General features: G+C 45.6%; 1 protein-coding gene across 1 annotated transcript; it reads left to right on the forward strand.

Annotated features, from left to right (window-relative positions):
- LOC124227256 (serotransferrin) lies at nucleotides 1–27783 on the forward strand. Its single transcript, XM_046641109.1, has 17 exons — nucleotides 1–98; nucleotides 2018–2181; nucleotides 7572–7680; nucleotides 8479–8655; nucleotides 9391–9538; nucleotides 10311–10366; nucleotides 11140–11318; nucleotides 12090–12267; nucleotides 13472–13626; nucleotides 15213–15303; nucleotides 15862–15921; nucleotides 17275–17433; nucleotides 19743–19887; nucleotides 21071–21135; nucleotides 24685–24869; nucleotides 26041–26230; nucleotides 27595–27783. Exons 1-17 carry the CDS (start codon nucleotides 56–58, stop codon nucleotides 27627–27629), a joined length of 2139 nt encoding a protein of 712 aa, XP_046497065.1. The 5' UTR covers nucleotides 1–55; the 3' UTR covers nucleotides 27630–27783.

Genomic DNA, 27783 nt, shown 5'->3' on the forward strand with positions numbered 1-27783 from the left:
CGGCACAGACGCCGATCAGTCTGTGCTCGCCGCTCCGCGCCGCAGACCAGGGAGGATGAGGCTCGCCATCCGCGCCCTGCTGGCCTGCGCGGTCCTGGGTGAGTGCCGGCGCGGGGAAGGCCCGCAGAGTCGCCGGCCCTGGCGCCCCTTGCACCCCGGACCCCGCCACACCACTCTCTGGGCTCCGCGCTCGGGCTGGCAGCCCAGGGCCCTCTCCTTCGCTCCTCCTCCCGGCACCCCTGCACCTCCTTCAGTACCGCCGCAGGGCCGGCACTGCGCCTGCGCGCACCTGCTGGTCCCGCTGGTGCCTCTGCCGCCTTTTCATGCTCTCCTTGCCTCCTCCTCGTTGTCCAGTAAATCTTGTAGTGGTGGAATACAGTAAAACAGAGCACTTTCTTCACGGTTTATCAGATCCCTTCGCTGCGGCCTCCTAGGCAAGTCCAAACTGCTTAGCGTAGCATTCAAGGCATCCCTGGATCTGACTCCGTGGGTCTGATGTCCCCCCTTGGCAATCTGGTGTCCGGTGGGTGCCCCCAGTGCTGATGTTGTCCTGCTAATGAGCCAGGGCCCCCAGGAGTTCGGAACATGGGATTGGAAGCCAGACTTCTTGGTTCCTCACCAGTGAGAGAGGCGGCCCAGCGCCGGCCTGGGAGGGTCAGGTCAAGGTAGATGAGGCGTGGATCCAGGCACCAGCGGAGTTGCCGGCACACATGCCTGCTGTGGGACCTGTCACTGCATGGCCTCTCCCACTCTCATCAACTTATGCCTGCCACTCATGGTGCATTTGTCACACCTTTGGAGACGTCCATGTTTAGTCATGTCTCTCCTGAAAAAGTTTACCCTTGAGAGTCGGCCCCTCATTACTTGCCTTAGTCCCCTCCCCCTCAGAGTGGCTCATAGGGCTGTGCAAGGCAAATGTGTGACCGAGGACAAATTCCTGCCTGTAGGACCTCAGGAGGGGCGGTTTGGGAAGGGTCTGCCACTGACTCCTCATGCCTCCTGTGATGGTCCATGGGACAGGTGGGACAAAGGGTGGTTGGGGCAGTAAGTTCCCTGTGGCCCCTCCTTATGCATCCTGGAGAACTGTTGCCCTCCCATCTCCTGCTTTGTGCTTCGGATATTCATCACCTTTCCTCAGTCAGCCCTGTGCTGTGGATCCTCAGAGGGTGGAGATGACAGAGGGCTTTGGTGACAGTGCCACTGCTCACATGATGGGGACAACATGTCTGCAACCATAGGGGTTTTAATAGCTACAGACATGGCTGGCTTTAGCTTTCTTCTAATGGCAGCCAAGAAGACTGGTGAAAATTGAGGAAGGGGTCACTGGAAACAGAGAGAACCACTGAATATGTGGAGTTTCTAGTTATTCCTGCAACAGAGGATGACACATGAGTGTCACAGGCAAATTCATTATCTCATCAATCATTTACCCCTGTTTACTGGCCAAGCAGAGGGAAGATAACTCAGAACGATACCTTCTTTTCTTCCCTGGGCAGAGACCAACATCTGGAGGCCTGATTTCAAGGCCAGTCTTGACCACTGACAGGCTGGGTGACTTTGGGTAAAGCAACACTCTCTGAGCACAGTTGCCCTATTTCTTAAAAATGGTTGTTCCTACCCTGCTGACTTCCCAGAGTTTTGGTATTGAGCCAATGTCTTGAAGTGGCAAAAAATGCCCTGTCCACACTGATAAGGCTTATGTCGCATGGCAGTCCCATGATGATGAGCAAAGAAAGCACAGAGAACACAGAGGAGCAGACTGTGGTCTCCATTTGCAAGCTGATGGTTAAGGTGGCATCCCTCTGGCCAACACAGGGTGGTCAGCAGAAAACTGGGAGGCCATTAGGGTTCCCTTCTTTTGTCCCCAGCCTCAGAATGTAGTGGAACCTGTGCCCTGTGGTGTTCATGGACAGGAGTGGGAGGAAAACAGGACAGAAGGAATGTAGCCTTCAAGACTCTTCAGAGGGGGCTGCTGTCTCTCCCACTGGCACAGGGACCTCTGGCCTCTCTCCCATAGGGCTGTGTCTGGCGGAGCAAACTGTGAGATGGTGCACCGTCTCAAATCATGAGGTCAGTAAGTGCGCCAGTTTCCGCGACAGTATGAAAACCATTGTTCCTGCTCCTCCTCTTGTCGCCTGTGTGAAGAGAACCTCCTACCTGGAGTGCATCAAGGCCATTGCGGTAAGTCGCTGCTGCCTAAAGGAGAGTGGAAGAAAACCGGTACTTTCTCTTTCTTCTGCTGTTTTGGAACAATTCTTTACTCACAGGTAGGAGGCTGATGTGTGGGGCAGTCAGCCCTCAATGCTAATAAACCTACTTCAGAAATGGAAATTGCTGTGGTCATTTTAACGAGTCTTAAAGCAAAATCCAGCAGGCTCTGACAGGGAACTATTTTGAGGCCCTAAGTTCTCTGAACTCAAGGGAAAAAACAGGAATGTTTGCTATCAAAATTATCATGTAACATGGTTTTGGAAGTTCTTGATACATCATGGGAAGTAGATGGATGATGCTCCCAGGGAAGAGGAATATGGTATCATTGCAGGTGATGGCTGATCCCTTTGTTTTGTAGATCTTCCAAAATACTCTTCACTCCTTCAACACTGTTCCTGCACATCTGAACATGGGTCAGACCCTGTGCTTGGCAATGGGGCTGCAGTGGTGAATTTAAATACACATGGTCCTTACTCTTGAGGAGCTTACAGTTTAGTAAGGAGAGAAGAAAAACATGCAAACAAGTAAACATGTAATTTCAAATTGTGTGATGTACAATGAAGGGAAAGAGTAGAATGCTCTGACAGAGACTTTCAGAGGAAACTTGCTTTGGCCTGGGTGTGACAGTCTCCCTGAGAGGGAAGCAATGAAACTGAGACCGCAGGGATGAGTGTGGCTAAGCCTGCCAAGAGCCATGGGTAGAATACGCCAGGCAGTGAACAAGGGCATGTGCAAAGGGCCTGAGACGGGGGAGAGCTGGGCTTTTTTGAGTTGCTGTAGGGAAGCCAGGGTGACAGGAGCAGAGCAAGCAGGAGGCTGGCAGGAGCGATGAGGTGGGAGAGGTAGACTCAGCCAGATGGAGCAGGATTAACTTGAAAAATCAGTGATTTGGTATAAACAACTGGTTTGGGGGGTGTGTGTGTGCGTTTTAATTGGACCTCAGTTACTATCATGGCTTAATAATAACTCTGGAATGATGACATACATTCAGCTTTGGTCCATGCATGCCCCTCTTTATTTTTGAAAATGTTAATAATATAAAATAATACTATCCATGAACCCACCACAGGTTCTCAAAGCTTCATCATTGCCAGGACCTTACTTCCAGGCCTACTGTTCAGCAGCACTGGATTCTGTGGGAATGGTGCCACTTGGAGGGCCATAACCCACTGGCCCCACGTACGACTACCTATGTGTTTCCCCACCCTGAGCAAACAGAATCCTAAAACTTTCTTGCTTTTTATTCTAGTTTTAAGACTTATATAGTTTTGCTTCTTAAAAAATTTTATAAATATCACATTACTGTGTGCTGTCTTCTCACACTTGCTTTTTCCTCCTCAATATGATGCTAAGATTCACCTGTTGATGCTGTTGAATATCGCTATTGTTCCTTCACTTTCACAGCTCGACAATAGTCCATTATGTTAGTGTACCACAATTTATTTTTTCTTTTCTGGTCATTAGGCATTTGAATTGTTTCCAATTTTTTGTTATTCTAATCAGGGTTTGAGGAATATTTTTATACAAATCTCCTGAGACACAGTATGAATAGTTTCTTCTGAATATATACGTAGTAGTAGACTTGCTGTGTCATGGGATATGTGAGTATTTGATTTTTAAGACAATGCCAAGTGCCTTTGATTTTTAAGCAAATTCAATGTGGTTCTGTCAATTTCCACTCCCAGCAGCAGTGTATGAGAGAATAACCATATCATTCTTGGTGAAGTTGATATTTTGCGATTATGAAATAATCGCTATCTCTGGCAGTGCTTTTTGACTAAACTCTGTTTTTCTGATATTAGAATACTACATCAACTTTCTTTTGGTTAGTATTCCCCTCCTCTATCTTTTTCCATTCCTTTATTTTCAACTTTCTGTGTGCTTATGCTTTAAGTGTGTCTTTTGAAAACTGTATATTGCTAGATTTTGTTTATTAACGCAATCTGACAATCTTATTTATTTTATGTGGTAAATTTAGAGCTTTAATAATTATTGTTTTTATTGATAAATTCGGACTTATTTCTGCCATATGACTTTTTGATTTCTCTTAGTCCTGCTTTCCCTCTGATTTCTGATTTTTAAAAATTGAGTTTGTACATGTGTGTGTTCACTTGCATCGTTTTCTCTTTGTTCCACTCTCCCCGCACTAGTAGTGAATTTAAACTCTTTATTTAAATTCTTTAATGATTTCCCATTAATTTTTACTGTATACTTTTAGCTTACCAAAGTGTTACAGTAAAAGAATCCTGACTCTTCTTCCCAAACAATAAAAGGACTCCAGAATACAGTGGCTCAGATTTCCCTCTTCCCTCTTTAGATATTACTATTTAATATTTTATATCTATCATTTTTAACCCCACATGTAAATACTTCACGTATTTGTAGGCACTATATGTAAATATATTTGTGTCTGTGTTTGTATGTGTGTGTCTGTGCATGTGTTTATGTCTGTGTGTGTGTATACACACCCAGAAATTCAGAAAGAGGGAGAGAGAGAGAATATTTGGATTTACCTACATTTTGCCCTTTGATTTGTTCACCGTTCCTTCTCATGTTTCAGACCATCCTTCTGGGAGATGTTTCCTTCTTGAAATATGGTCTTTTGGCGACCCTTTAGAGTCAATCTCTTGGTGTTAAACTCTCTCAGTTGCTTGCTTGTTTGTTTTCTCTGAAACTGCTTTAATCTCCCCCTTATTCTTAAATGGTAATTTTGCTTAATGTATAATTTCAGTATGACATTTTCACAGTTTTAAGATATTATTCCACTGTCTCCTGACTTCCATGGTAGTTTTGAGAAGTCTGGTGTTATCCTGTCATTCTTTCAATCATCTTTTCCCTGGATAATTTTGAGATTTCATTTCCTTGATCTGTGGTGTTCCACAGATTCACTATAATATTTGCAGTTGTGGAAATCTTGGTACCTATCCTGCTTAGGGAATACTGGATCTGTGGAATCATGTTTTTCATCAGTTCTGGAAAATTTGCAGCCATTGTCTCTTTAAATACTGCCTTGTCTTCAATCTTGCCCTTTTTTTTTTTTTTTTAATTCCAGCATTCCAAGAAGACACCTGTTAGGCCTTCTTTAATCTAGCCTTCATTATCTTTTAATCCTTCTTTCATAATTTCCATCATCCGCACTTCTTTTTAGCAGCATCCAGGAAAAATTCTTCAGCTATAGCTTCCAGTTCATTAATTCTCACTTTAACCATGTCTAATAACTTGTTGCTCATTCATTCATTTTTTTATTTCGTTATATTTTTTGTTTCTAGAAGCACTAGTTTAAATAATTTTTCTTTTTATTCCTGATAACTTCCTTTTCTATGCTTATCTATGTGGTTGTAACCTTCACTTTGTACGTAAAACTAAATACCTCATTGGTAGCTCTTCTCCTCGCATCCAACAGTTCCAAGCTCCACCACCTCGAGGGCCCAAGCCTGTTGCTCCTGTTGATGCCCACACATTGCAGCTCACCTTCTTCTGAGTTTGGTTGTCTGCACCTGCAAGGTCACGCTTGATTTTCTTCTTCCCCCTCCCTGCTGGTTCAGGTTCCTCTCAGAACCCCTGCTGCTCTAATGGATCCCATGAGTCAGGCCTTGGCTCCTGGGTTCCTGAACCCCTGAGGTTCCAGTGATTCCTGTTCAGGATCCTGGTGTCTTGGCCAAGAAAGTCCCAACCTCACTGCTCTGGGAAAAGCTCTTGTTGGTTTGCTCATTTATTTGTATTCTGTGCTGTGTGGGGTGGGTGGCATGAGTCTCTGGAGGTTACACCCACCTTTTGTGATACCAAGAAAGCCACAAAGATTGTTTCATATCTTGTATGTAATTGTGGGAGAGAAGGGTCCTTTACCAATGCGAATGTATTTAATGGCACTAAAATGTACCCTTAAAAATGGTTAAACAGTAAATTTTATCTTATGTATTTTATTACAATAAAACAACAACAAAAACGACCCCAACCTTTAAAAGAAAAGTTTCAGCTAGACAAACATATACTTTGGCTTTTATTAATATTATATTTCATTTGGAAATACTATTGTCTCTTTTTTCTTCTTTTTTTAAATTTATTTTTTTATTGAGGCAACATTGGTTTACAACATTATATAAATTTCAGGTATACATCAAGAAATACTATTGTCTTATTACTTACCTATAACATGACACATGATGGAGCTTTGTTTCCTGCCTTGTAATTTAACCAGTAAGAACTATTCATAGGGTACTGGCAAAGGCTTCTAGAAAAATCATTTGATTAACGATATTTGAAGCAAGAAAAGAAGGCAATAAAAATATGTTATTAAGTATATATACAAAAGATAGTGCTTCTCACTTTAAGAGAAAATAAATTCTAGACCTGGTGGGAAGGCACCTATAATATTTCAAGGAACTGTTGGTTTAAAGATGAGAGTTAGTAGAAGCAGAAATTAAAAAAATTAAAAAGCAGCAAGTAACAGTGTAATGGAATAAACTCGGACTACCTAGATTCAAATTCCAGCTCTGTGACTTACTAGCTATGTGGCCTGGTGAAGTGACAAACTTTCTGTGCCTCTGTTTTTTAATCTTTAAAATGGAGCTGAGTTGAACAGTGGTGACCTGTGATGTGTCTGAATAGTCTATTAAATGAACAATGAGCCATAAGAGAAGTAATAATCAGCATTCAACCATTAGTTCATAGTATAAGCAAGAAGATAAACCCAGAGAAAGTGCTGAATCCTTGAAGAAAAGACTCCTGCAGTTGTTGGGACCCAGGAAAGGAAGGAAAAGAACTGAGTACTGAATCAGAGTGGAGACAAGTGTCTTCAAGGCTCCCCTCACCGATGAGGAGGGCTTCACAGAGTGCCTGAGGAGGACCTCAGCAGAAGGCCCAAGATAAAGAGGTCACCAAAGGGAAGCAACTGAGCTCACATTGTAAACATGTGTATGAGCACGGCCTGGCAGGCGGCCCCGAGTCCTTGACTGCAACCCCCTTCAGAGCCTGTAGTGCGTGGGCTGTGCACCCCGTCTGGTGCCGGGAGAGCAGCTTTCCCCCATGAGGCCTGCCAGGTAAAGCCTCTGTAATTCGGGTGGATCTTGAAAGATCACGCATAGGTGTCTGGGCCAAGAGCCAGATTCCTCACCAGGGAGAAGAGACAAATGATACATTCCTTCCTCTATGTGGGAGGAATAGGAATATGGCGGCCAAATCCCCTCACCACAGAGGCAGAGTCAACCGAAGCCCATGGTGCGGTGCACGGTCTGGCGAAGCTGCGGGTTCCTCTGGCCCCAGATCCAAGAAGCTCCGCCAGTCACCCCTACTTGCCCCGGTTTAGGTGGGCCTTCCTTGGAAGTGAGGGCTTCATCCAGGTCTGGTCTGTTCGCTTTCAGGATAACGAAGCGGATGCTGTGACGTTGGATGCAGGTTTGGTGTTCGAAGCTGGCCTGTCCCCCTACAACCTGAAGCCTGTAGTGGCAGAGTTCTATGGGTCCAAAACTGGTAAGTTCTCCCTGGGGATCCAGGAAGGAGTTTGTGGCCCTTGTTCTCTCCTGGTAGACGCTGAGTCTTGTCTTGTTCAGGCAGGTAATGGAGATTAGATAGTGAGGAACATTCCCCATTGGGGAGAGAGTAGGGAATGAGGGCCCCTGTCAGCCCCCGCAGTACAACTCAAGGCCTCTGGGACTTTGGGCTGGTTGAGGACTGGTGCTCTGGACACTGACCTCCTGAGACAGGAAATATGCTCCCGGGAGAAACAGTGCAGGCTGTTTGCACCCTGACCCAATTACTGTGGTTTAGAGCTGTATAGAGGAGTCCTTCAGATGATAGGTGCCACACACAGGGGAGAGACCACACAGAAAAACACACTCAGAGCCTCGACAGCCCTGCCTCTCTCCCGAGAGCAACTTGACTGTCCCTGGGCCTATTTCAGGGGACAGGAAATACTTAGAGGGAGTTAGCAATGTGGCCTCTGTGCCACAACCCCAGTTTCTTGGTGGGCTTGGGTTGGTAAGTGTGGGCCGACACCCTCCAGGGCCAGAATAGGTGAGCGCATTTGGGGCACATGTGCATGTGGCTTTCTTGCCCCTGTATTTGCCTGGAGGGTTATTACAAATGTCCCCCTCTTGTCCTTTCTTTTCCCTGTAAGCCTAGGAAGGTTTTTCTGATCCCTCCCTCTTTACAACCCAATGTAAGTGTGGCCTGGGAGTTACCCTTCCCTACTCAGGAGCCCAGTAGTGATCAGCAGTGTTCCCCTGTGGCCCAGGTTGAGGGTCTTTCATTCCTGCTATCCCTTTGCAGAGCCACAAACCCACTATTATGCTGTGGCCGTGGTGAAGAAGAACAGCAATTTCCAGCTGAACCAGCTCCAAGGCAAGAAGTCCTGCCACACGGGCCTTGGCAGGTCTGCTGGGTGGAACATCCCCATTGGCTTACTTTATTGGCAATTGCCTGAGCCACGTGAATCTCTTCAGAAAGGTAAGCAGGGAGGAGGGTGAGTGCCCTTGGGCAGGCATCTCTTCTTCAGATGCCCCCACAGGCCATACTGGGGTCACTCAGACACCATCAGGAGATCATGTATGATGACTCTGGGGGTGGAAGTGGGAAGTAAACCAGCTTTAAATGGGCAGGTCTATTGCACCAGCAGCCCTTGGGGGGTGTCAGCTGAATCTTTTCTTCTCTGAGCTCCCAACACCCCACCAGGGGCTGTCCTGAGCAGTGGGAGGAAGGGGATGAAGCTTGACAGAGGGCTTCAGTCAGGGCCAAGGTTGCTGGGCCCTGTTGTCTGCTTCTCCAGGGTGCTTTCCTGTCTGTGGCCCAGTGTGTCTCATTCTCCTAGAGGGTTTTCTGGTGGACATCTGCTGGCCATGAGCTTGGCCTGCACCTCTCCAGGCCATAGCTCCCAGAGACCTCTCTTTGAGCTGTTTCAGTCTGACAAGGCAGCAAAAGGGGCTGACAGCGACCTAGGACAGGTCTTGGTTGGTGGCAGGCACAGGCCTGGTTCTTAGGGAGGAAGGTAGGATGACAAGGGTTAACTCTCCCGTTTTGGAAATGCTTGGTCTTGAAGAAGGAGCACACAAAAGGGCAAGCTGGGACTGGGTGTACTGATTTTGGTTTGCTCACTGTCTGTTGCTGAATGAGCCTGGGCTGGAGCTGTAATTGCACCTGGCCAGGCTGCTCACACCATGTGCTCCATGTCTCTGTGTTGAGCAGCAGTGTCCAATTTCTTCGCGGGCAGCTGCGTACCCTGTGCAGATCGGACAGCTGTCCCCAACCTGTGTCAACTGTGTGTGGGGAAAGGGACAGACAAGTGTGCCTGCTCCAACCACGAACCGTACTTTGGCTACTCAGGTGCCTTCAAGTGAGTGAGACCGACTGCTGCTCCACGGTCACCAAAATACCCAATGTCCTTAGGTTGGGAGACCCTCCCTGGCCCATGGCAGAGCCCAGCCTGCAACAGGGGCATCCAGGAAGACTAATCCTCTCCCAGTGACTCAGCGATCAGCTGGGACTCCCCAGGCCAGGCTAGCATATGCTCCCTTCATGTGACACTGACAAGGAAGGCCCTCTCGGAGGACCCCTTCTGTTTCCCCACAGCCCTCAAACCTGGCCAGTATCTCCTCTCATTGGCCTAGGCAGAACCTGAGGGAACAGCCATGTCCCTAGTGTCTGGGCCATTCTTCAGTGAGTGACCCTCTGCTTTTTGTTGTAGCAGTGTCCTCTGCTCAATGCACTGGCCTCTCTATTGCCTCCCCTCACTACTCCTGTGCAGACAGCTCATGTGGCTGATTTCTTGCTCCCTCTTTTCCCTTGGTTATATCCTTGAGTTTTATAGCCAGCCAAGGGTCCTCCTTCCTCAGGTGACACTATTCCTTTATTCTCCATTTCAGAAGTTTGAAAACTCTTTTCTGAATTAAAATATCTTCAGTGCTTTTTTGCTGCTTTGGGGCACATGGTGAGGAACCTCCAGCTCCTGTGGGCTCATCCCCCATCTCAGTGGTACCCTGGATATCAGCGCCCCATGGTGCTGTCTCAGCTGTGGGTCCCAAGGCTGGACAGTGTGATCAGACCTTCAAGCCTGAGGAGACGGGCCTGCCCTGCAGGAACCCTCCTCAAGTGTCTTTACCCCACAGGTGCCTGGCGGATGGCGCTGGGGACGTGGCCTTTGTCAAGCATTCAACAGTATTGGGTGAGTGACAGAAGAATTTGCAGATCCCCTACCAATCAGTGGGCCTTCTTTTTTCTTTTTTTTTTTAAAGATTTAATTTTTTTCCTTTTTCTCCCCAAAGCCCTCCAGTACATAGTTGTATATTCTTCGTTGTGGGTCCTTCTAGTTGTGGCATGTGGGATGCTGCCTCAGCGTGGTTTGATGAGCAGTGCCTGTCTGCGCCCAGGATTCGAACCAATGAAACACTGGGCCGCCTGCGGCAGAGCACACGAACTTAACCACTCGGCCACGGGGCCAGCCCCTCTTCTTTTTTCTCTTGTCCCCTTTTTCATGCTCAAGAGTCAGACATGAGCATAGTGTGTTCCTCCTTTATCATTACTTGGGTTTCCACCTGTGCAGAGCTGTGAGGCTGTGCAGTCCCCATCTGGATTCCTGGGCCTCTTTCCATCATTCAACCTCCTGAACACAGGGACCCTTCCTCCTGGTCACTGTTGCCACAGCAAAGGATTGGGGGCAAGTCTGGCCAACCCTGGCCTGAAGTCGGCCTACTGAGATGAGACCTACTGTGGGGTGTGGGGCGGTCACACCTGTATTGGGCATCAGATACTTCTTTGCTTGTAACTGGCTGTGGGATCTTGAACAAGTCAGTTTCCTTATGTTCTCTGGCCTCAGTGATTGCCCCAAGCCTCTCAGCTCATACATTTCATGATGCAGTGGGATTACAAGGGCAGGGGAAGGGCACCACACCTCATGGCTCTGCCTGCCGTCGGCTTATCTGGGCTTTCCTCCCCCAGAGAACCTGCCACAAGAGGCTGACAGAGACGAGTATCAGCTGCTCTGCAGGGACAACACCCGGAAGTCAGTGGATGAATACAAGGACTGCTACCTGGCCAGCATCCCTTCCCATGCCGTTGTGGCCCGAAGTGTGGGCGGCAAGGAGGACTTGATCTGGGGGCTTCTCAACCAGGCCCAGGTACTGAATCCACCATCCTCCCTCCTGTTTGGATTTGGGACATTTTCCTTCATTCCCTTCTTGCCACTGTAGAAGTCCTTCTGTTTTCAGGACACAGTGGGAACCATGCCACACATCATCCACTCGTCTAAAGGCGCCCAGCAGGGATTACTCTCAGAGTCACACAGAGCCTGGTCCTGCATTATCATGTGCCAGACCCTTTCATTCTGGACCAGCGACATGAAGATGCTCCTTATTGTTCTATTCCATTTCTTTCCATATAAACCAGGCCTTCTAGGCCAAGAGCAAACACTTCCTCCCCCGTGAGGCCTTCCATCACCTCCCCAGAAGGAAATGATCTCTCTCCTGATGTCCCTCAGCCTGACAGCAAAGGCAAGCACAGTCGGTTTTACTTCCTAGAGTAGGGGGATTCCAGAACTGACCCAACTTTCTCTTGTACAGCCCTCCCATCTGTCCATCAAGAGTTTAAGTGGCAATCACACAGTGTCAGCTTCTGAAGGAGATGCATTTCTTGCACTCAGTGAGCTGTCGACCCAGCCAGGGAGACAGGCACAGAACCACGTTCAGGGAAATGGTGTGGTGTGGCCCCAAGAGGGTTGTGAGTGGAGAAGGTACTGGGTGGAAAGAGCAGGCCTGACTGCCCTCTCTCCTGGCATCTTGAAAATTCCGTGGCCTTAATTCAGTTTTCTGGGAATATTGTTTTTCCTCAGTCCCATTTTGCAGCCTGCCTTGTCGCTATAGCCATTCACTGTTGTGTTTTACTATAAACAGGAACATTTTGGCACAGAAAAATCTAAAGACTTCCATCTCTTCAGCTCCCCTCATGGGAAGGACCTGCTGTTTAAGGACTCTGCCCTTGGCTTTTTAAGGATTCCCCCTGCGATGGACACCTGGCTGTACCTTGGATATGAGTATGTCACTGCTATTCGGAATCTAAGGGAAGATATACGTAAGTACTTGAGAAGGATCATGTCACCCTAGGAGCTTGGAAACCTGGTGAGGGTGGGGACCAGTGATAGACTCTTTCCAGGTACCGAACGCCTGCCCTGATATTCCTTTATCTGCCCTGCCTGTGCCGCCCAGTGTTAGATGGATGCTAAATGACATCAGTCATCATGAGGTGGGCCTGGACATCCCCAAAGGGCATTAAGGGAAATTCCTGCTTAAGATGACTTGGATTGATATCAGCATCATTTCCCTTATATGAGTCAGGGCCGCCCTGCCCACTTTGTGAAGCCAATTAGCCTGGTGCAAAGTAAGTCAAATAGAATGAAACTGCTACAAACTTGCACATCTGCAGCCAATACTATGGTCAACATGTGCCAGAGTGAAGCTGGAGCTCTAGACACATCAATCCTGGTCCTGAATTTCACTGGGGATGTGTCTAATCATTCATTCATTCAACAGATATTTATGGACCATCTATACATAAACTGTGCTAGGTGTTGGGCATATACACACATATCAGCTTCTGCTGTCATGGAACTTTCTCACTAGTGGAGAAGACAAATGTTCAATGAATAGTCACTCTGTTGAAAGACCAATTAAAAATGAGAGATCTGCTCAGAAGAAGAAAAAAAAAAACAGAACAAAATATCATAGTCCTACGAAACCATAAAAACAAAGGAAAACAGGTCTTGGAGTTGAGAGAAGGCTTCCCTGGGGAAGTTATTCTTGAACAGTGTCCCTTTATTCAGCAGACATTATTGCGCTGACCATGAGCCAGGTGCTGCCCTGAACAATGAGGGTGCTGTGGAGAACAAGACAGGCGTGGCCCTTGCCTTGGCCAGGCTTCTGTTCTCCTGAAGAGAACAGACAAGGAACAATGAACAATAAACAAATAAATAACAACAGCTCAGGTGCTTAAGTACTATTTCAAAAAGAAGAGGAAAAATCTAATCTGAAGTGATAAAGTGCCCAGGGGTCAGGAGGAGGGTTGGCTTCTCAGAAGAAATAACTTTAAGCTAACTCTAAATGATAAGTCAAGCAAGAGATTGTTATTATCTTTGCTTTCTAAGAGCTTAATTCCTTGAATGGACCTGTTGGTGTATTGCTGCCAAATTCCAGCATTTGCCTGAAGACAGTAACCTTCATAACTGGAGGGCAACTTCTGGGCCCTCTTCTTATTTCTGCTTCCTTTTCTTATGCCCTAGGCCCAGAAGTCCCAAAGGACGAATGCAAGAAGGTGAAGTGGTGTGCAATAGGCCACCATGAGAAGGTCAAGTGTGACGAGTGGAGTGTAAACAGTGGAGGGAAGATAGAGTGTGAGTCAGCACAGTCCACCGAAGACTGCATTGCCAAGATTGTGGTACGTCACTCCTGCCTCCGTAGGGCAGCATCCCTTCCACTGCTGCCTGCCTGGGCCAAGGGCTGAGTGAGCGTTCCTGGGAATGATGTGAACCCTGGGTTCCCAGGAACCCTGCCCTCACTGTGAGAGTCCAGCCGCACAGGAGCTTCAGATCTTTTGAGCTCGTGGATCTAAAGGGCTCCTTAGGGCTCCGTTTCCTTCTCGTGTTACCACCCAGTAGAGGGCCGACTAAGCAGTGTCTGCTTAGCGGAGGCGGGCCCGCGGTGTGGGCGTGCCTGAGACCCACAGTGTGCTGTGACCAGTGCGATAAGGCCATGTGGATTGTGCGAGCAGGTGGAAGTTTAGCTTTCTTGATCACAAGAGCATTCCGTGTTTGCTTTTAGAAAAGAAAATAAGATGTAGTTGTAATCTTCTGACACAGAGAAAATCTTGTTAATTGGGATCATATCATATACACAATTTACTAACCTTTTTTCACTTGATATCTAGTGAGCTTTTCCCATGTCACAAGTCATTTTTAGAAACCATGATTAAAAATGTTATAATCTATTTTTCTTTTTTGAGGAAGATTAGCCCTGAGCTAACTACTGCCAATCCTCCTCTTTTTGCTGAGGAAGACTGGCTCTGAGCTAACATCCATGCCCATCTTCCTCTACTTTACACATGGGACGGCTACCACAGCATGGGTTTTGCCAAGCGGTGCCATGTCTGCACCCGGGATCCAAACTGGCGAACCCTGGGCTGCTGAGAAGCGGAATGTGTGCACTTAACCGCTGTGCCACTAGGCCGGCCCCTGTAATCTATTTCATAGTTGTGGATGTGATGCAATTTATTTAGCCTTGTATCAATATTATCCATAACACCATTTAGTCTGTTTCTATCCTTTTGTTATTATGAATCATACTTGCATGTTTTTACTCACTTACACATTTTACCTGAATAGTGTCCCACATATCTGATTATTCCTTTAGGGTGTAATCCTGGAAAGTATATTGCCAGGCCCAATGGAAAACTTGGCAATCTTTTTGAATTTAAGCATTTTTGTAATTCAGGGCTCATTAAATCTGAGAATGAGGTCATTTGAGTATATTTTACTCATTCATTAAACATCTCATCTGCATCAAGCACTGAAATAGCACTTAGCCAATGTGGCCAAGATTTGGGGCTGGAGCTTCCATCAGGAGGCGCTCTAGCCCTCAGACACAGCCTTGAATCCTTGACTCCACTTGTCTGTCTTACAAATGAGAATTCTTGGTGTCAGAAAAGTGTCGTGGGAGTGTCTCTGGGACAGTGTGTCCTATAAGAGGACATGAGGACTGAATGTGGGTCTTTCTTCCTGATGAAACGAAGCAAGGCACCCAGAGTTGATCATCAGCTGATGATGGTTTGGGTGAAAATGAGAGCACCTTTTGTTGTCTATGCTGGGTGCATCTGACTGATCCTTTAGGGGTCCAGAACTAGCACCTGCTGTCTCCTGGGGCCTTCATGACCTGTGCTGGGAAGGCTGCTTCAAGGAAACGGCTGGAAGGGCAAGTGGGACAGGAGGTGGCCTCTCTTCATCTGCTTGATGTGCTGTGTCTTTGCAGAAAGGAGAAGCTGATGCCATGAGTTTGGATGGAGGTTTCATCTACATAGCGGGCAAGTGTGGTCTGGTGCCTGTCCTGGCAGAGAACTATCGTAAGTGGAGGGGGTACCTCTCAGTATTTTATTTCCTCTGGGCCATGGAGAGAGGAGATGGGAAAATCACAGCCTAATTCATACCACATGGGCCAAAAAAGTCTTGCTTACTGAGTACCTCCTACTTCTCAGGCTCAGACGCCCCTCATCCCTAATTCCCACAGTTATCTTGAAGGACGGGACCTTCTATCATACCTTCCACCAGGGGAATTAGAGGGTTTGCACTGGGAAGTTCCGGCTAAAAGTGACTCGGCTGCAAAGGACAGCTGGGATTCCTGGCAGGTCTTGCGTCCAAAACTCACACTTCTCCTATTGGCCTGGTACAGGGATTCAGGTAGAGTGGTCACAGGACAGACAGAGCAGGAAACTTGAAATTCCTGATTTTTGGCTAAATTCCAGAGGCCAGCGAGCTAAAGTGAATTTGCATAATCCAGGGAACCTGGACTTTTTGGGAATTGGTGATATGTAGATAGTTTTCCTGGCTCTTTTTATTCTGAGCTACAATATAGGAAAGGCATGATTTCCAATGTATAAATAAGTGTTTACTCACTTCTTTAGGTTTTTCTTCTTCAGAAACTGATCCTGGCCGTCCATGTGGTATGGACACAGCAAAGAAAGGTGAGTTGGGATTGGTAATCTCATGAGTTAAAAGGTAAGTTCCCATTTTGGGGGAGAAAGGGTAAGGTAAGTATAAAATTCAAATCACTAGTAGATAGGGCAATAGAAGACACCAATTTTTGAATGCAAAAGAATCATGGAAGGATAGTGTTGGATAATGATGGTTATTCCAATTTACTTGCCATGACTTAGACATAGGATATCTCATTTAATCCTATTAGGTAGATATTGTTATCCTCTAAGGATATAACAGCTCAGAGTTTACAAGCTGCCTAGGCTCCTATATCCAGTAAGCAAATCCACACCCTCCCCACTATTCCTCACTGCCTCGCACTACATGATGCCGGCATACTTTTAGATGAGGGTTAGCCCAGTCGAGGAGCCTTGCATATATGTGCCTGGCAGGGCTGAGGAGAGAGGCTCACACAGGCAGATGTCTAGGAGCATGAAATTACCCAGCTACAGCTGGGCTCAGGAACCCAGGCCAACCTGGCTCTCACCCAGGGCTCTTGCTGGGGGTGGATCTGGAAAGATGGGGCAGGAGCAAAACAGGAAATCTTACCAAGGTGAGCACTAGGCCCCGGAGCCTCTATGCTCAGACCCTGCAGCCATTAGTGTGCAAGTCTGCCCTTGTCACTTCTCCCAGTTACAACCTGCCAGCCTCTCCCCATCACCTTAAGAGCCACGCTTGTTAGCTGAAAATAGACTCATTCTTATTCCATGGACAATAAGACATATCTATGTTCTGTTGGAAACCATTTCCTGAATTAATAACATTGGAAAACTGAAATCATGGGTTGATGTTCTATTCCCAGTTTTAAAGACCAGCATGTATTCTCTGCTAAAGATGGCAGCTGTCTTGGTTTTGACTGTTTCCACTTTGCATATTTATTTTGATGCAAACCTGTATTCTCCTTATCACAAAGTATCTGACCAGAATATTCCTTGTAGTATATTGGTCATTTCCTACTCTTTCCTAATAATTGTTAAGTATAAAATGTTGGAGTTACATGTACTCTTCAGTATCCATTCCTCTGATATTCCACAGTGGAGGGTGAGTTACTGGTTTATAACTTTAGTAGCTTTATGCTTTTGGGGAAGGGTTACACACCAGCCATTGCTCTGATGACAATGTATTCTTACTATTTTGTTTTTTGAGTTCAGATTAATCTCCACCGGACAGAGTGGCTTATATTTCACTTCAGTCAGTTATTGGGAAGACGCTTTCAAAGAGAGAAGGAATGATTTGGGATAATTTTGATTCCATAGAGAGATGGCAGGCTTTGATTGTAAACAGACATTCTGGAAGGCCCGGAGGTGTTAATGCTTCCTTTTTTGGTGTCTTTCTTTTAGCGTATTATGCTGTGGCCGTGGTTAAGTCCTCATCAGGTCCTGACCTCACCTGGAACTCTCTGAAAGGCAAGAAGTCCTGTCACACTGGAGTAGATAGAACCGCCGGCTGGAACATCCCCATGGGCCTGCTCTATAGCGAGATCAAGCACTGTGAATTCGGTGAGTGAATCCCGGGAGCATGCTGTGGTCAGTGCCAGGCTGGAAAGAGGTGTACTGGGGAGAGAGTGGTATGGTGAAAAAGGCTGTGGCCTTGGGTCTACAGTAGTACAATTTGGTTAAAGTGAACCTCAAGGAAATATCTAAAAGGGATGGTAGGACTGGGGAGCTGAATCAGAATGGTTCTTTTCGATTGCAGTGAATATACATTTAAGTGATTAAGTGAATACACATTTACTTTTCTCTCTCATGAAAAAGACCAGAGGTGAGCAGTCCATGGCTGGTGTTGTCACTAGAAACCCAGGCTCCTTCTCTCTTTCTGCTCCTCCATTCTGAGCATGAGACCCCTATCTTCAAGGTCACCCATGGTTGCCATTGCTTCCATGATCCAGAGGGCCTCAAGGAGCAAGGAGTAAGGGTAACTTGAAGTATATGCCACCTGCTGTCACCTTATTAAAGGAACCATGCAGGAAATCTAACCAAATTACTTCAAGTAACTTCTCATTGCTCAGATCTTAGGTGCATAGTCACACTTCGCTGTAAAAGAGTCTGGCATGTTTCTGCTCAAATAAAACATGATCTTTGTTCAAAAAATGAAAAGTAGAACTACCATATGATCCAGCAATTCCACTTCTGGGTATTTATATAAAGAAAACAAAAACACTAACTTGAAAAGATATATGCACCCCTATGTTCATTGCAGCATTATTTACAATAGTCAAGATAGGGAAACAACCTAAGTGTCCATTGATGGATGAGTGGTAAAGAAAATGCAGTGTGTATATGTACAATGGGATATTATTCAGCTATAAAAAATAAGGAAATCTTGTCATTTATGACAAGGTGGATGGACCTTGAAGACATCACACTAAGTGAAATAAGTCAGACAGAGAAAGGCAAATACCACATGATCTCACTTATATGTGGAATCTAAAAAAAAAAAACAAGCTCATAGATACAGAGAACAGATTGGTGATCACCAGAGGTAGAGGGTGGAAGGTGAGTGAACTGGGTGAAAGAGGTCAAAGGTACAAACTTCCAGTTATAAAATAAATAAGTCCTGGGGATTTAATGTACAGCATGGTGACTACAGTTAATAATAGTGTATTGCATACTTGAAAGTTGCTAAGAGAGTAGATCTTAAAAGTTCTCATTATAAGAAAAAAATCTGTAACTATGTGTGATGACGGACGTTAACTAGACTTATTGTGGTGATCATTTTGCAATATATTCTCAATATCGACTCATTATGTTGTACATTTGAGACTAATGTTATATGTCAATTATATCTCTATGTCTATATATCTAAAAAATTAATGGGGAAGAAATTCAACAAAAACCAAAACCAGATCTTTGTTACTAAAGAACAAGGGAAAATGGCTAGTGGGTGGACATCTGCGATCCCTGCCACAGGGCGTTCTAGGCAACCTAAGTGTGTAGCATCCTCAGGTCTCTTGAAGGTCCCGGGAGTCTCACTGGAAATCAGTTTATTCTCTGTGTCCTCTGAATATTTTCAGGTATAAGCTTAGTTCCACCCCCTAAAAATCTATGTGTAAGTTCGCCACGGACCAATGTTTTCTAAGGGTTCTCATTTACCCTTCCTGAGTACTTCCTCCTGGCCGCCTCAAATATGTGCAACTGCTTTAAAAAGAGAGGCCTCTGAAGATGCTTAGGAACCAGACATGTCTTGTGTGTGTGGGGACTTGGAGATGAGGTCACGCTTCTGCACTGGGGTGTTCTCTGACACCAATCTGACAGGAAGCAAAGTGTGGGTGGGGCGACATCAGAAGTCCTGGCTCCCCACCAGCAAGGGCGCCACTGCTGCTCTCCCAAGCCTCCTGGCAGTCTCGCAGCCATGGCAGAGCACTGAGCTGTGGGTAAAAGGCCCCAGCCCTTTCTTGAGCTTGGAGTTTTAAGTGCTGTTACAGGCTCTTCTAATAAGTGGCAGGGGAAGGAAACATCTGAAAACAGGTGGCACAAGTTCAGGGCGTGAGACCTTCCATTTTATCCCTTTTATATTGACTTTCACGTCGTTTCCATCTCATCTCTCTTTACATAAGTGATGACACTGTCAGGGAGCCCATGGAATCCCCTTCACCTGAATTTGAATGGTCACTAACTTCTATTCTCAGCCTCAATTAAGTTTCCTTTTAAAGCCTATGGTCTGGCAGGTCCCGAGTTGGTGGCTGGGCACGGAATGAATGAGGATGTTCTACTGATCTTGGGCCATCCACACCTGTAATGTGTTAGAGGAAGGCCACTCATATTGACTCAGTTAGGAAGAGCTGACTTCCTCTTGTCCTTCTGCACAGATAAATTTTTCCGTGAAGGCTGTGCCCCTGGGTATAGGCGAAATTCCACCCTCTGCAATCTGTGTATTGGCTCGGCAAGTGGTCCAGGAAAGGAGTGTGAACCCAACAACCATGAGAGATACTATGGTTACACAGGGGCTTTCAGGTGAGTCTTATAATCCTGATACAAATACAATAATAACCCCAGCCCTGCAAGATTCCTTTTTAGGAATTAAGGTGAAATTCTTATGTTCCTAGCCTGTTAGTCCTGCATGTGTTACAGTATCACATTTAGCAAACATATGTAAAGCCCTGTGTAAAGGGGCATCCAGGCCCCCCCAGGATACTGTCTCCAGACCTGGCTGTCATAGACAGCAAAGACTGGCAGTTGGGTGCAGATTAGAAGTTCTCAACAGAGGGTGCTTTGCCCTCCAGGGGACATTTGGCAGTATCTGGAGATGTTTTTGTTTATCCAACGGGGTTGGGAAGGGGAGGGTGCTACTGGCATCTAATTGGTGGAGGCTGCTAAACATCCTGCACACATAGGATAGCACCCTATAAGAAAGAATTATCTGGCTCAAAATGTCACCAGTACCAACACAGGAAACCCTCCTGTAGTTGAATACAGGAGTCAGCAGTCTGGTTCATGCCCTTCCATGCACTTCTGGGGAACCTACAACCATACTCACCTGGAAATATACAAAAATAAAGTACATGATTTCTACATTCCCAACTACAATCCTATTTCATGGGGTGTTTATCATTTTTATAGAGTCACCTATGCCCCTCATGACCTTACTACTTTTTAACTATCCTTTCTGATTCAAGCCTGTGTTACTTAGTAGTTCATGAATCCATCAATTACACAGTGATGGTGGTATTGTAACTGAACTTCTCAGTAGGGAAGGAAAAAACAAAGGTTATCCCAATTCTCTAGTTAGAACCAACTTGTGAGTTAGACTAAGTACAATTTGCAGTCCACAAGTTTCCAGTTTTACAAAGCAGAGTGTGAGTAAGGAATCGCCTTGTTGAAAAAAGTTAACCTCTAATGTCAGCATTGATGCTAGGAGAATGATGTAGCTCTGCTGGAGAAACTGCCAAATTTAGAATTTACTGTGTGGAACTGAGATTGTATAACTACAAAGCAAATCAGAGGTTTTGTTTTCTTTTTCTTTATTACCTACGTTAGTAATATGTAAGATTAGTGATAATAGTAGATTAGTGATAGAATGGGAGTCACAATTGCTGATCTCAGATGGCCAGCCCTGGATCTATAAGATGGCCCTCCTGAATGGCAGATGTGTCTCTCTGACCTCCTTTCTTCTCTCTGTCTCTCTGGTATTCTGCAGGTGTCTGGTTGAGAAGGGAGATGTGGCCTTTGTGAAACACCAGACTGTCGAACAGAACACTGATGGTACGTGCACATGCTCCTCTGTCCCCATAAATGGGGGTTGCTGGGTTCACTTGTGTTCAGGATGCCTTTGTGGAAGTGTTATGGACTCGGTCAGGCTCCAGAGCTCTGATTCTCAAGCTTTTTGTTTAGTGAAGACAGAAGTCTTCACCTGGGTAGGCAGAACGCTAAGGACCATGAGGTTCCAGTGGCCCTGAATTCTCTCCCAGGAATCCCCCCACAGGTGCAGGCATTGTTCCTTAAATACTTCAGTGCACATTTCCTAAGAACAAGGACATTCTCTCACATACCTACATTATAGTTAGTGAGATCAGGAAATTTATATTAACATGGAATTAGGACTCATCATGTCCACAGTCCATATTCAAATGTCAATCATTCCAAAAGGTCCTTTATAACTATTTCCTATATTTCTTGGCACTGTCCACTGAGAAGACCTAGAGACAGTGGCACACCAGTAGGAATGAGCACCAATATCTTGGCTTCTAGAACCATTCTGCAATAGAAGGAACCAGGGCCCCTTGGAAAAATAGCTGATTCTAGGGCTGGAGCAGGAAACATATAAGATGAGCCTGGAACATCATGCTGAAGTGCTCAGAGTGATGGGACATGTCAAAGCACACGGGAACCATTTTGAAGGACCTCCCACTGGCCAAATCTGGGACATTTTGAATGTTAAAAGAAATAAAATAGTAATAAGAGATAATAACCTATTGCATAAAATAAGAATACAGGAGTCCATCCTGATTATACCAATGAAGATAAAGGGAAAGATCTTTCTTATCATAGAACGCTAACTAATAAACATAGAAATAAAGTTAAAAACTATCATTTGGCAACCAACATAATAATAATTGATTCAGGCAAGAATCATCAATGGGTACTAAAACTAGTGGGTGAATAGTGGATGACTATGACGTTAAAAAAAAAAAACAAAAATTTAAAAAATGTTGGTAAGAATGAGCTCTCCACATGCCCCCTCTGTGTCACTAAGTGCTTATAGGACCTGCTACGTCCAAGCAGTTATTACTTCCCTTCCTTCCCTCATTGTCCCTTCACCCAGCCTCAGATCTTTCCAGCAACTCATCTAGAATGAACTAGCTCAGCACCAGCTCCTCCAAGAAGCCTTCTCAGATGGCACACTGGCTTCCCACAATAGAATCCTGTGTCCATATTGCTATTATTATTGAATTCATCAATTCTTTAATAAACTGTGGCCACAGAAACTTTTTGAGCTCTTTTTTACTCCTCCTATAGCCCAACACCAACTATAGTATGTGGCACACAAAAGTTCCTAAGTACTTGCTTGAAGGAACATTGTTTTGGCTAATTTTTCTTTCTTTCCTCCTACCGTTTTTGCTTTTTCCTTTAAGGGCGGTCCTTTTTCCTGCTACCTGAGTGTTACTCTAAGACTGGTTCCTTGTCACCTCTTGATTTCTTTCTGTACTCTTCTGAGTAGCGCTCCTCTCTCTGGCTCTCAACTCTCCACTCTTTGCAATGACTCCAAAAGTCTTACCTCCTGAGGGAATTTAGAGAGGAGGCCTAACCTCCCATCTAAATAACATCCCAGGATCTCTATTTGCCACATGGTTATTTTTTATGTACAAAGTACACTGGCATTGCAAATTCAACCTATATAAATTCAAACTCCTCAGATTTCTCTCAAAATCCAGTCCTCTTCCCACAGCCTCTGTCCCTAGTGAGGACTTTATTATATGCCCTGCTAATCAAGCCTGGATTAGTCTCTCAATGTTTTTGTTTCTTCAAAATATGTCTTCATTAAATTCTATGGTGTTGTGATATAGAAGAATCAGGATACCAAAGCATGTGGACTGTATGATCTAATTATGTGGATATGTGTCTGCACATCCTATATGTATAGAAAAAAGACTAGAAGAAATGCCACAGTGTTGAAAGTGGATGCTGTGGGATTATAAGTGTTGCAAAATTTTCTTCCTTATACTATGTAGCATTTTACAAATTAGCCACGATAAATAAGCATTACTTTTATTGCAAAGAAAAATTTTTATCATGTGCTTCTAGATGCCCACTGCTACCCTCCTAATGCAAACTGAATCACCTCCCATCTCATTTGTCTTCATTGTCCTATTTCAGGCCCTGGCTCACATATTAACATTGATTTCCATTTATAAGTCCTCACAGACCCACTTTTTCTCCTGCTTAAGCTCTGCACTCCATCCCACACTAAAAAGTGCCTGGGCAGCCCTCACATGTTCAGCCAAATTGCCTGAGACTGTTCCAGTGGGGCTGTTCTCCTCTCCCCCATTAGAAACACCAGGCAGGTACCTGTTCCTCAGTCTTGCCAATGCCCTCCGTCTTGCCAGTGCCCTCCGTCCTCCCGCAGAGAGGCATCCCTTTCTCCCCCTCTCAGTCCTGCACATGTTACAAGACACACCTAAAACCCTGCCTCCTCCTGACAGCTTTCCCTAACTAATGTGCTCTCGTTGTGCTGCTTCTGAGCTCACACAGCATTTAGAGTGTGTTCCACAAAATATAAAATATTATTCTGTGCCCTGAATTTTTGCTTTTGGTACTTGTGCTATTTCCCCCCTTCAATAAGATTGTGTCTTGCAGAGGGCTGAGAACACAGTATTGAATAAATGCTTAAATTACTAAGTAGAACAGGATGGGTTTGGAGAGAATGATGATGGGTTTTATTTGGAAAGTGTTGAGTTGGAGGGGCTGGTGAGAAAGGAAAGGAGAAATGTTAGAAGGTGAACGAAAGTGTGTGCAGTGACTGGTCGGAAAGAAACAGGCAATTTGGAGTTTTCTATTAAAACTAAAAGTGTACATTTGGGGAATGTAGTTACTTTATATACAGATAACATAAAAATCTTATGATAGTGAATTCCTGTATTTGTTGTTCAAGTAAGTGAAGAAAATTGAATCAAAATTAAGAAAAAGATTGTCATCCTGCATTTTAGGGGAGAAGTAAAACTTGGAAAACCTGAGAATTAACTCAGGATGAAGGAGATGAAATTCCGAGAATGGGTGAGATTTTCTTTTTCAGAGAGAATACAGAGAAGATGAAGCTAGGGACTGAGACAGGATACAGACCTGTGCACACAGAGACATGTGCACGCTTTCATGTAGAACTAGGACAAGTGAGTCAGCTTTAAAACACTGGCACCATTTCCAAAAGGGCCTCTGGGGAAAAGTTCTTTTGCTTGGTGGTACCAGATGGTATAGCACAGAGGTTGTCAACTAGCTTAGAGGGTCATGTTCATCCTACACTAGAGCAAGACGTCCAGATGCTTTGGAATCTAGTAGAAATGAAGATCTTTTTGAACATCGTCCCCAGAGTATAGTTCACTCTCCCGTGGTTGAGTGGGGCAGGTTGGAAGGGGCAGTTGTTAGGAACTCCAGATAAGTCTCTTCTTCTCCACATAACTGTAAACCCAGTGTGCGCACTTCTGCTGGCCACTGGGTGCAGGCCCTCCACACACTAGTGGGTCGGTCAGTCACATCCCCCAGTGAGAGTGCCTTGACCAAAGCCATCAGCTGTGGCTGACCCATCTTCTCTGCCCCCAGGACGTAACCCTGACGATTGGGCTAAGGATCTGAAGAGTGGAAACTTTCAGCTGCTATGCCCTGATGGCACTAGGAAGGCTGTGACTGAATATAAGAGTTGCAACCTAGCCGAAGCCCCGAATCATGCTGTAGTCTCACGGAAAGAAAAGGCAGCTTGTGTTCGCGAAGAGTTACACAACCAGCAGGTATGGACCAGCAAGGGCCGCCTACCTTCTCTTCTCGGGTGGTGTGGATGATTCGGGGGAGTTCAGGGCTAAGTGCAGCCCACACTCCAGCATTCTCTTTCTGGGAACTGGAATCCGGAGGCCGTGGATTGTGGAACCGGATCTCCTAGGCCTGGCTCTGCTGTATCTCCTGGTCACTGGAGATTAGTCCCCATCCGATCTGCATTTCCTCAGGTCCAAGAATCTCCCTTCCTGCTTGCCCCTGACCTTGCTCTTTGGTACCCTCATTTTCCCCACTGCTGCCTTTTTTTAAATGAAGGAGACTGATCCTGTTCCCGGCCATCCTTGATACAAGTCATGAAATGCAGATTTGTGTTTCTTTTGCTTAGGAAGACTGGGTATCATTCCAACATCCAGAAAAATCCAGGACCCCTACACTCAGGGAGTTTGTCCTGTGGGGAGAACAGTCAACCCAGGGCTTGCCTTGTTGGGGAAAGGGGCTGCCTGAGTATTCTAATCCTAAAGGCTCCTCTCCCCACAAATACCACTTTCCCCTCAGCGACGGCTTCCTGCCTGTTGATTCACCATTAGTTTGCTTTTTTAAAAATTAAGATAGTATATCTTTGCAAGTCTTCTTAAGGTAAATGATAAGGATAATTAGCATTTAATGCACATTTCCTAGGTGCTAAATGGAATGCCAAAATTTTTGTAATACTCATTTCACTTATAATCTTAGGAAGCCTGGAGTAGTCAAGCCTCTTGCCCGAGATAGGATCAAAGACTCAGTCAAACATGAACTTCTAACAACTACCTGTATCACTCCTCACTGGACAGCTCCCATTTAATATCTTTTTCGAAATAACACTTGGAAGGGACCTGTGTCTGTCCTCTCATTTCCTGTAGGCAGCCCCCAAGAGATATGCCAATTGGTGGGGAAGACAGATCAGAGAAGTCAGGAGTTGCGGGGACCAGGATGAACCTACAGAGGACTTTGAGGCCTCAGGAAAGCATGGAGCCAGGGCCAAAAATGGGCGAATGCCAGGCAAGGGATGTGGAAAGATCCTGAGGCATCCTCTGCAGCTTCGCTTTCTTCCCAGGGCTGATTCCCAGCTTCCAGCCTCCTCCATCCCATCCTTGTGTTCCCAGCTGTTCACTGCCACAGGTCCTCATGCACTTTCTGTCCATTTGACAGACTTTTTTTGGAAAAAATGGAAGTGTCTGCTCAAGCACGTTTTGTTTGTTCCGGTCAGCCACCAAGGACCTTCTGTTCAGGGATGACACACAATGTTTGGCCAAGCTTCAGCCCACAACAACATATGAAACCTACTTAGGAGCAGAGTATCTCACGGCGGTGGCTAACTTGAAACAGTGCTCAACCTCGAGTGAGTAGGAGGAACAGCATGGGGGAAGCTGCAAAGCAAACACAGTTGGGGTTCTGGGTGGTGGGTACAAAAGGAAGAGTGGGCTGTAGCCCCCAGGAGATGATCAATGGACAAGATGAGATGATGAGGGAACAATGTAATCTCAGCATGTATGAAAGGCTACTTGTATGGGCAGATGATAAGGTGGACACAGGCTCAGGCTCAGGGCACTGAGGTAGTGATCTACCTGGACAGGCAGAATTCCATGTTATTACTAAGAAAAGGAAGAGGTTTACGTGCACATGCCCATTGCTCTGCGATAAACTCCTTTTTATACCGAGCTGTGTTATCCAATATGGTAGCCTGTAGCTACATGTGGCTATTTAAATTTAAATTAATTAAAATTAAACAAAATAAAAAATTTAGTTCCTCAGTCATACCAGTCACAATTCAAGTCCTCAGTAGCTACTTGTGGCTCCATATAGGTGAGCAAAGAGAACATTTCCATCATTGCAGAAAGTTCTTTTATACAGCACTGCTCTTGAGAGCTTGAACAATGGTAAGTTTTGGTAACTACAAAGTTGCCATACATACTACTCATCTAGAACACCAGCTTTATAAGCATTAAAATAGAACAAAACACACTTTTGCACTATAACTATGTTGGATATCATTTAACACTTGAAATCATTTGGTAGATGTGGGAGAATAATATGTGGATGGAAGGTGATTGGTTATTCTTCAACTTTTGTGTGCATGTAAGTGAGCCATGGTCCTTAAAATACTGATTCCCAGGCCCCAGGGATACTGATGCAGCAAGTCTGTGTCAGGGTCAGAGTTTCTGCATTTTAACAGCTGCCCCACATAATTCCCATGTAATGAACATGCTTGTCCATGGCCACTCTTGTGAGCACCCAGGTTATATTTACCTAACCTATATCCTCCGTGAGGGTTTGAGAAAGTCTGGGTCTGCTCTTCTCTGCTCCCTGCTCCATTCCCAGCCCCTAGCACAGAAACTGGCATGTGCCAGGTGCTTAGTGCATCTTGTTATGTTAGTTCCTCACCTGCCTAAAGAGCTCAGAGAGGACATGCCTCCCAGGCTCCTTCCAGCCACAAGGACTCAGGTGTGAGAGTCCTGCCTATAAGACACAAGGTGGGGGATCATACAGGGCAGGGAAATCATGTTACCATCCTTGGTGCACGGCAGTGCCTGTAAAGGGACAGGAGCTCAGCCGGCAAGAGAAGGCCGCTGGGGGAAGGGCTGGTACACCCATCAGGAGAGCAGGGTCTGAGCGCTTTTGTATCAAGCTTAACTGTTCATTCACTCAACAGAAAATAAACATAAGTAGATTCTGACTGTCCTACCTCTCTGCTGTGCTCCACAGGACTGCTGGAAGCCTGCACTTTCCACAGAGTTTAAAGCCCAAGAGGTGGGGTCACCACCAGATGGAGATGGGAGCTCACGTGACCCATAAGCTTCCCTCTGCTCTCACTGGCCTGAGTGGTTTGTCTGCCTTCACAGTTTGGTGGTGGCACCTCTGCAGAACATAAAATAAAAATTATTGTTGGTTTTA

This window comes from Equus quagga, chromosome 1, assembly GCF_021613505.1.
Source record: "Equus quagga isolate Etosha38 chromosome 1, UCLA_HA_Equagga_1.0, whole genome shotgun sequence".
Taxonomy (NCBI): domain Eukaryota; kingdom Metazoa; phylum Chordata; class Mammalia; order Perissodactyla; family Equidae; genus Equus; species Equus quagga.

What these genes read in the sequence shown, in the direction of transcription:
- LOC124227256 (XM_046641109.1), top strand. Translation starts at nt 56, where the DNA reads ATGAGGCTCGCCATCCGCGCCCTGCTGGCCTGCGCGGTCCTGG. An exon ending in GGCTTCTCAACCAGGCCCAG is followed by an intron (nt 11,319 to 12,089) that starts GTACTGAATCCA and finishes TACTATAAACAG; the next exon opens with GAACATTTTGGCACAGAAAA. An exon ending in TGTCCTGGCAGAGAACTATC is followed by an intron (nt 15,304 to 15,861) that starts GTAAGTGGAGGG and finishes TCACTTCTTTAG; the next exon opens with GTTTTTCTTCTTCAGAAACT.